Below are 9411 nucleotides of genomic sequence, written 5' to 3'. Positions count from 1 at the left end.
GTCTCTCCTGCCCGGGCTGGCTTTGAACCTCGATCCTCAGATCTCAGCCTCCTGAGTAGCTAGGATTACAGGCATGAGCCACCAGCGCCCGGCTCCTGAGACTCTTATCTCCAATTAACAACCAGAAAACTGGAAGTGGCAATGTGTCTCAAGTGGGAGAACGCTAGCCTTGAGCTGACAAGCTGAGGTACAATGCCCAGGTCCAGAGTTCAAACCCCAGGACCAACAAAAATAAATAAATAGTTTTTGTCTTAAGACTCTGTATAGCCCCCCCCTTTTTTTTAAGGTCATGGGGCTTGAACTCTGGGCCTGGGCGCTGTCCATCAGCTCTTCAGTTTAAGGTTAGTGTTCTACCACTTGACACACAGCATAGCACCACTTCCAGCTTTTTCTGTTTATGTGGTACTGAGGAATTGAACCAAGGGCTTCATGCATTCGAGGCAAGCACTCTACCACTGAGCCACCTTCCCAGTCCCATGAATATAGCCCTTTAAATAACCAATGTAGGGCTGGGAATGTGGCTTAGTGGCAGAGCGCTTGCCTAGCATGCATGAAGCCCTTGGTTCAATTCCTCAGTACCACATAAACAGAAAAAGCAAGAAGTGGCATTGTGGCTCAAGTGGTAGAGTGCTAGCCTTGAGCAAAAGAAGCTTGGGACAGTGCCCAGGCCCTGAGTTCAAGCCCTAGGACTGGCAATAAAAAATAAAATAAAATAAATAAATATACCAATGTTACTATTCTTCAAATAAGATCACAAACCAGGCACTGGTGGCTCATACCTGTAATCTTTTTTTTTTCTTTTTTATTGTGAAAATACTGTACAGAGGGGTTACAATTACATGGGCAAGGTAATGAGAACATTTCTTTTCAAGCATTGTTGCTTCCTCCTTTGTTTCCCCTTCCCATCTCCCAATCCCCCCCTCCCCACCTGTAATCTTAACTACTCAGGAGGCTGAGATCTGAAGATTATGGTTCACTTCCAGAATAGGACAGGCAGGAAAGTCCAAAAGGTTCTTATCTACAATTAACAACCAAAAAGCCAAAAGTGGAACTGTGGCTCAAACTATAGAGCACCAGCCTTGAGCAAAAAAGGTAAGGGACAGCATCCAGGCCTGAGTTAAAGCCCCAGGACTGGCACAACAAATAAATAAGATCAGAGTGCTCCATTTCCTGAAATTTACTTAAAATCACAAAATCATTTTTCCTTAAATGCCAATTAACATCTCCATGACACCAGTATGACTCAGAAGACAATGTAGAGGGCAATAATTTTAGGGTCATCTTACAAAAGTAAATACAGTTGGTGGCATGTAAGGGTATAAAAATGTACTAACTGAATTTGGTAGATTGACCAGAGAACTCAAATAGCATAATTCCTTAGAAAACCAAAGTCAAAGCTCAACAAAATAAACACCAGGATCTGGGTGCTGGTGGTTCACACATATAATTCTACCTACTCAGGTGACTGAAATCTGAGGATTGTGGTTCAAAGTCAGACCCAGCAGGAAAGTCCGTGAGACTCTTATGTCCAATAAACCACTCAGAAAACCGGAAATGGCACAGTGGCTCAAGTGGTAGAGCACTATCCTTGAGCTGAAGAGCTGAGGGCGAGTGTCCAGGCCCAGAGTTCAAGCCCCATGACCGACAAAAAAAAAAAGAAAAAAAAAGAGAGAGAGAGAAATGGGGTAGAAAACAGTCAAGAATTCAATGTCAAGTTAGGCTCCTGTAATCCTAGCTACTTAGGAGGCTGAGCTCTGAGGACTTCAGTTGAAAACTGGGATAGACAAGTTTGCAACTCTTTTTTTTTTTTTTTTTTTGAGATAAGAGTCTCACTGGACTTTCCTGCCTAGGCTGTCTTTGAACCAAGATCCTTAGTTCTCAGCCTCCTGAGAAGCTAGGATTACAGGTGTGAGCCACTGGTGCCTGGCTCTGCAACTATTATCTCCATTAAACTACCAAAAAAACTGGAAGTGGTAGAGTGGTTCAAGTGGTAGAGTGCTAGCCTTGAGCAAAAGCAACTCAAGGACAGCACCCAGGCTTTCATGCCCCAGGACCAAAACAAAAATAAGAGTAACTCAAAAGAGTAACTCTTTACCTGACATATGGTAATCCCTCTATACATCATCTTTGTAAAAACAATTTAAAAAATTTTTAAAATAAGGCCAGGTGCTGGTGGTTTACAACTGTAATCCTAGCTACTTAGGAGGCTGAGATCTGAGGATCGTAGTTCGAAGATACCCTGGGCAGGAAAGTCTGTGAGACTCATGTCCAATAAACAACCAGAAAACTGGAAGTGGCACTGTGGCTCAAGTGGTAGAGCCCTAGCCTTGAGCTGAAGAGCTCAGAGGCAGTGCCCAAGCCCAGAGTTCAAGCCCCATGACCAACAAAAAAGAAAAAAAGAATTTTTGAAATAATTCAACGTATATCCTACAAAATTAAGAAAAGTGGGGCCTCATGAGGAGCTGGGAAGGTGGCTCAGTGGTAGAGCGCTTGCCTTGCATGCATGAGGCCCAGGGTTTGATTCCTCAGCACCACATAAGCCAAAAAAGTTGTAAGTGAGGCTGTGTCTCAAGTAGTAGAGTGCTAGCCTTGAGCTGAAGAGCTGAGGAACAGCATCCAGGCCCCATTACCAATCAAAAAAAACATTAAGTGAGAAAAGAGTATCATTGCCAAAAAAGAAATGTACTTATATTACCTGACTTATGTAACTGTAACCCCTCTGCACATCACCTTTATAATAACAATAATTTTTTTTTTTTGTCAGTCCTGGGGCTGGAACTTGGGGCCTGGGCACTATCCTTGAGCTTCTTTTGCTGAAGACTAGCACTCTATTACTTCAGACACAGTGCCACTTCCAGCTTTTCCTATTTATATGGTACAGAGGTCAAATCCAGGACTTCATACTTGTTAGGCAAGCACTCTACCACTAAGCCACCTTCCCAGCCTCAAATGTTTTATTTTTTTATTTTATTTATTTATTTATTTATTTTTGGGTCTGGTCGTGGGGCCTGAACTCTGGGCCTGGGTGCTGTCCCTCAGCTCTTTCAGCTCAAGGCTAGCACGCTACCACTTGAGCCACAGAGCCACTTCCGGCTTTTTTCTTTTTGCTTATGTGGTGCTGAGGAATCGAACCCAGGGCCTCATGCATTGCAAGGCAAGCGCTCTACCACTGAGCCACCTTCCCAGCCCTGTTTTATTTTTTTAAAGTGAAGCAGGGCCAGGTGTTGAGGGCTCACACCTGTAATCCTAGTGAAGCTAAGATCTGAGGATCTGAAGATGGCAGTTCAAAGCCAGCCCGGATAGGAAACTCCATGAGACTCTTATGTCCAATAAACTACTCAGAAAAGCCAGAAGTGGATCAAGTAGTAGAGCATTAGCCTTGAGCACATAGAGGCTCAATGACAGCACCCAGGCCCTGAATTCAAGCCCAAGACTACCACCTCCCTCTCCCAACCCTCTCCTAACAAAAAAAGCGGGCCTGGTGCTGGTGGCTCAGGCCTATAATCCTAGCTATTCAGGAAGCTGAGATCTGAAGATCGTGGTTTGAACCCAGCCCAGTCAGGAAACTCCATTGGACTCTTAATCTCCAATAAACTACTAAAAAAAAAAAAGCTGGAAGTTGTGCTCACCTTGAGTAAAAGAAGCTCATGGACAGCGCCCAGACCCAGAGTTTAAGCCCCAGGATTGGCCAAAAAAAAAAGTGAAACCTGCTGTAATCCTAGCTACTCGGGAGGCTGAGGATCATAGTTTAAAGCTAGCCCCAGCAGGAAAGTCCATGAGAGTCCTATCTCTAACCACCAGAAAACCAGAAATGGAGCTGTGGCTCAAAGTGGTAGAACACTAGCCTTGAGCACAAAAGCTCAGGAACAGTGCCCAGGCCCTAAGTTCAAGGCCCACCACCGATGAAAAAAAAAAAAATGAGGGACAGAGTAGGTTGGAAAGGATGGGTGAGAATGGTGAAAGGGGAGACATTGATCAAGACACACTGTATTCATAAACTGCTTTGTGGGGCTGGGAAGGTGGCTCAGTGGTAGAGCGCTTGCCTTGCATGCATGAGGCCCTGGGTTCGATTCCTCAGTACCACATAAGCAAACAGAAAAAAGCTGGAAGTGGCGCTGTAGCTCAAGTGGTAGAGCGCTAGCCTTGAGCTGAAGAGCTGAGGGACAGCGCCCAGGTCCAGAGTTCAGGCTCCACGACTGGATGCAAAAAAAAAACAAAACAAAAAACTGCTTTGTTAAATGGCAACTCCTGTGTGTGTGTGTGTGCTGTGTGTGTGTGTGTAAAACTGATTTGTTAAATGGCAACTCCTGTGTGTGTGTGTGTGTTCAATTCAAAGCTAGTGCTCTACCACTTGAGCCACAGTACCACTTCTCGGCAACTCTTTTATATAACTACTTAAATATAATTTTAAAAATAAGAGTCATAATTTCCTGTTTCTTCCTACCGTTTGCTTTCCACAGACTTGTGCTTCCGGCGGCAGCAACTGTTATAGTGGGGAGCTCTGTGCAGGGCACTCTGGGTAATAAGTCGAGTCTGGGTTAGCAGAGGAGCCTGGTATGAGCATAAGAGACAAAGTCAGAGTCTTCAGAAGCAAAAGCCCTTCCAGCCCGTTGTGTGCAGCAGAGTCCAATCTAGAAGGCACCCTCCTCCCTCTTTTGATTACCTCAGCTTTGGCTTCTTCCCTGATCAATTCATTCTGCTGCCTTGGATTTTGTTCCGTTTCCTTTCTTGGGTGTTTTTTGCCATAGAAAAGCTGTAAACCTAAGAACAAGGAGAGAAAAAAAAAAAAGCGTAGCATCAAACGATATGCAGCACGTCAGGAGTTAATACATTCTCTATCCTTTATCTTCTCCCAGACTTACTGGATAGATGCTTCTTGCCTGAGCGGTGGGCAGTCAACATTGACACGGTGTCCAGCACAGGCCGGTGAGGGCAGATAGCACAAGCAAAGCTGCGAATGGGAGGAGGCATAAAAAGAGTAAGTCCAAGAGGGTAGGTAGTTCGTGGAGACGGCCGGATGATTCAAGCCCTGACCTCACAGTCTCTTTCCCCAAACCAACTCCCCATCCCCATTTCTTCCGGTCCTCACTTCACGACAAAGAATACGAAATCCTCTAGGTCTCTTTAATAACAAACGTTGAGCCTTTAGCCGCAGAACACTCGGGCTTGATCCACTGCTCCCTCTCACCGTCCATCCCGTAGCATCAGCGCCTCGTCCTCGGGGATGTAACTAGCCAGCAAATCCCCAACTCTTCGTTTCTGCAGGGGACAGAGAAAGAAGTCCGCACGGGATCAGAAAGACGGGAGGAACAAATGGAAGGGAAATACTAGGATCCAGAAATCAGATGGAGGAAGGGCCACGGAGAGAACAGTAACCCGAGCAAAGAAGGAGCCACCCCCACTTCAGTCCCCAGACCTCCCCTGTCCCCTCAGGGGTGTCCAGAGCATCGACACGAAGCTCCTACTCCGCCTTCGGAGGAGGACTGAAGCCGTCCCAGACCCTCCACACTCTGACGTACTTTGAGCACATTGAGCTGACTCCAGTCGTCCCCTTCCCTCTTGAAAGACATCACGACACCGAGTTACAGAAACGCTCAATTCTCTGGTCTGACTTCACCACTCCTCTAGGCCACCGTAGAGTGGATTAGCCTCTACTTCTCTCCTTCCGGCCTCCTTCCGGTTGATTCCGTATTTCCGTAGGATGAGGTTTTTCCAGCATGCACTGCGCGTTCGCGAAAGCCCCCTCCCCGGGCCCTGAAGGGACTACGTTTCCTATGATGCTCTGCGACCTCGCGGAGACCGCGGAGCCTTCTGGGAAATGAAGTCTCATTTTCAAAGAGCTTGCGGCTCGGCTGGCCCCCCGGCCTTTTGCCTCCTGGTGAATTCACTGCGTCTGGAGAACGGGACCCCAGGGGTGGTGGCTAAGTTTAAGACTGTGACCTGTCTGGTCCGGAGCGAGCCTTTGAGGATCTCAGAGTGGAAAGTGTACTACAAACTCACGCAGACCTCACGCGCATCGTCTGCAGCTACAGCCTACCTGAGATGGGCCTGATTTATTCCTAACCCTAGCAGGCGAAGCCCCAGGACAGGGCAGAGTTCGGCATGTAGGGACCACCCGAGACCCGGCTGCGGGCTTTGGGATAATCTGAGGAGATTGTGAAAAGGAGGATATCTAGAGTTAAAAGGTCAGAGGTCAGGGTGGCGAGGAGTTGTCGGGGGTGAGAAATCGGAGGAGTCAATACACCGTGGACAGATGTGTGGGTGAGGGGGGTGTGGAGAAAGGCAAAATCGGGAGGCGTGGTGTCGGAGGAAGCCGGGAGACTTAGGGAAGAAGAGAGGAGGGGAGAGGAATATCCATTCCCTGAGGTCCTTCGGGTCGTCACAGTCCATCACTTAGCCAGGCCTCCCACGGTTGCAACCCTGCCCCGGGCAGGGTGAGGAGATCGATGGCCTCTCCCTCTAGACAGCCCCCGATTGGGGCGTCAGGGCTGCTGCAAGGGAGTCGGGCTCGGTCTTATGGAAGCCTGGTGCAATCAGCCTGCTCACCAGTGAGGGAAAGACGCCTGGAGCATCAGTTGGAGCCCGGAGATACCCTGGCTGGCCTAGCACTCAAATACGGGGTGACGGTGAGTCTTCCAGGATGGGGGTGTGATAATCATTTAGGAGAGATTTAGTCCTGTGAAGAATTGGGTGGCCCAGGCAACCTCCCCTGATATTTCCCCTAATCGTGTTGTGGTCGGTTCCTGTCTTTATACATTTGTTTTCCCATCTTCATGTTGCCCTGTCTGGTGGGGATAGATCTAGACCTACTGTCCCAATGGAGAGGAGCATCTTTTATTTATTATGCCAGACCCTGGGCTAGGCGCTTTACAGTCATTAACGTATGTGAGCCTCACATCCCCTATCAAATACACGACTATTGTTTTTCATGTGGATGAAGAAACTTGAGACTTTGGTAAAACAATTTGACTGGGGTCAGATAACTGAGTTCCAGAACTGGAATTTAAACAGGTCTTACTGTACAGCTGGTACTATTAACTACATAGAATAATTTTAATTGAGAGTAATTAAACATTTACAGCAAGTAATGAAGAGCTGGGGGGTTTTAGTTCTAGATTCTAAAGTGCCTCCTTGGTATTCTGCTTTCTTTCCAACAATATGCCAAACAGGCATGTTCTTTCTTTTCTTTTTTTTTTTTGGTTTGGGGGCGGCCTGGGCGCTGTCCCTCAGCTCTTCAGTTCAAGGCTAGCGTTCTGCCACTTGAGCCACAGCACCACTTCCAGCTTTTTTTTCTGCTTATGTGGTGCTGAGGAATCGAACCTAGGGCCTCATGCATGCAAGGCAAGCACTCTACCACTGAGCCACCTTCCTAGCCCCAAACCAACATTTTCTATACCAAGTATTTCAGGTTCTATTTAGAGGAGATAGGGGTAAAAAAATATATTGCATTAAAATTGATGAGATTCCCCCCATTTTCTGTTCCATCTTACATAAATAGATGTTGAATTTAGGCAACATTTCTATGCTTGCTATATTTAAAACACTATGTAGTAGCCCTTTTTAGAGATAGAAACGTAAATGTATCTTTGCTGTTTTGAGTTTTGTTTTGTTTTTTGCCAATCCTGGGCCTTGAACTGAGGGTCTAGGCATTGTCCCTGAGCTTCTTTTGTTCAAGGCTAGCTAGCACTCTACTACTTGAACCACAGCTCTACTTCTGGCTTTTTCTGCGTATGTGGTACTAAGGAATTGAACCCAGGGCTTTATGCATGCTAGGCAAGCACTCTACCACTAAGTGAAATTCCTAGCCATTGTTTACTGTTTTTATGTCATTTAAAGTTTAGTGAGAAGCCTGGCATCCGTGGCTCATACCTGTAATCCTAGCTACTCAGGAGACTGAGAGCTGAGGATCATGGTTCAAAGCCAGCCCCGGCAGGAAACTCCAAGAGACTCTTAACAAACCACTCAGAAAACCAGAAGTGGCTCTGTGGCTCAAGTGGTAGAGTGCTTGCCTTGACCTGAAGAGTTGAGGGACAGGGTTCAGGCCAGAGTTCAAGTCCCTCGACCGACAAAATAAATAAATAGATAAATAGTGTAATGAGAAATGAATGAGGATATAAATAATAGTTATAGATGACAGAATGTGGATGTGGTGTTTGTGGGTACTAAGAAGGAGTGATGATATGACAAGTTTTTTGTTTTTAGTTTTTTATTTTTCTGTTTTTTGCCAGTCCTGGGGCTTGAACTCAAAGCGTGGGCACTGTCCCTGAGCTTCTTTTTTTGTTGTTGTTGTTGGTCGTGGGGCTTGAACTCTGGGCCTGGGCGCTGTCCCTCAGCTCTTCAGCTCAAGGCTAGCGCTCTACCGCTTGAGCTACAGCGCCACTTCTGGTTTTCTGGTGGTTTATTGGAGATAGGAGTCTCAAGGTCTCTCCTGCCCGGGCTGGCTTTGAACCACGATCCTCAGATCTCAGCCTCCTGAGTAGCTAGGATTACAGGCGTGAGCCACCAGCGCCCTGCTTCCCTGAGCTTCTTTTGCTCAAGGCTAGCACTCTATCACTTGAGCCACAGTGCCACTCCCAGCCTTTTCTGTTTATGTGGTAGTGAGCTGTCAAACCCAGGGCTTCTTGCATGCTAGGCAAGCACTCTACCGCTAAACCACATTCCCAGCCTGACAAATATTTTCATAAAAGCAAGGGTAGAAGTATGGTGGTGGTGGCTCACACATGTAAATATTAGCTACTCAGGAGGCTGAAATCTTAGGATCTCTATTCAAAGCCAGCCCAGGCAAGAAAGTCTGTGAGACTCTTATCTCCAATTAACCACCAGAAAAACGGAAGTGGAGCTGTGGCTGAAGTAGTAGAGTGCTGACCTTGAGCACAAAAGCTCCTGGACAGTGCTCACGACCAGAGTTAAAGCCCCAGGACCAGCACCAAAACAAAACAAAAAAAAACAGAAAACAATATTTTTACTTGCAAGGAGACAGGAGTAGCATTAGTTCGAGCCTTAAGGGTTTCTTTACTATTAGCCTTGAAAGACTTTTTCTCCTAAGCTCTTTCCTATAAGTCTCTGGAATCCATTGTTTATATCTTTTTCTTTGCAATGGTCTATATACTTTTTTTTGGGGGGGGGGTCTGGTCGTGGGGCCTGAACTCTGTCCCTCAGCTCTTCAGCTCAAGGCTAGTGCTCTACCACTTGAGCCACAGCGCCACTTCCGGCTTTTTTCTTTTTTCTTATGTGGTGCTGAGGAATCGAACCCAGGGCCTCATGCATGCAAGGCAAGCACTATCACTGAGCCACCTTCCCAGCCCGGTCTCCATACTTTTTAAAAATAGGAACTATTTGTCAGTCACTGATACTCACATCTGTAATCTGGAGGCTGAGATCTGAGGGTTGAGTTTTTTTTTTTTTTTTTTT

General features: G+C 46.6%; 2 protein-coding genes across 2 annotated transcripts in view; one reads left to right on the top strand and one right to left on the bottom strand.

Moving 5' to 3' along the window:
• The window catches only part of Scnm1 (sodium channel modifier 1), an 8262-nt gene extending 2599 nt beyond the window's left edge, over nt 1-5663 (bottom strand). Inside the window, exons 1-5 of the mRNA XM_013015150.1 lie at nt 5520-5663; nt 5189-5259; nt 4863-4951; nt 4664-4761; nt 4463-4551 (exon numbers count right to left, since the gene is read on the bottom strand). Coding sequence (XP_012870604.1) covers nt 4463-4551; nt 4664-4761; nt 4863-4951; nt 5189-5259; nt 5520-5570 — 398 coding nt within the window. The 5' untranslated portion in view covers nt 5571-5663. The remainder of the gene's footprint in view (nt 1-4462; nt 4552-4663; nt 4762-4862; nt 4952-5188; nt 5260-5519) is intronic.
• A 202-nt stretch (nt 5664-5865) lies between these two features.
• The window catches only part of Lysmd1 (LysM, putative peptidoglycan-binding, domain containing 1), a 14007-nt gene continuing 10461 nt past the window's right edge, over nt 5866-9411 (top strand). Inside the window, exon 1 of the mRNA XM_013015140.1 lies at nt 5866-6626. Within this exon, the coding sequence (XP_012870594.1) occupies nt 6447-6626 (180 nt within the window). The 5' untranslated portion in view covers nt 5866-6446. The remainder of the gene's footprint in view (nt 6627-9411) is intronic.

The sequence above is a fragment of the Dipodomys ordii genome, unplaced genomic scaffold (assembly GCF_000151885.1).
Source record: "Dipodomys ordii isolate 6190 unplaced genomic scaffold, Dord_2.0 Scaffold26, whole genome shotgun sequence".
Lineage (NCBI taxonomy): Eukaryota > Metazoa > Chordata > Mammalia > Rodentia > Heteromyidae > Dipodomys > Dipodomys ordii.
This window is presented reverse-complemented; position numbering and strand designations above follow the sequence as displayed.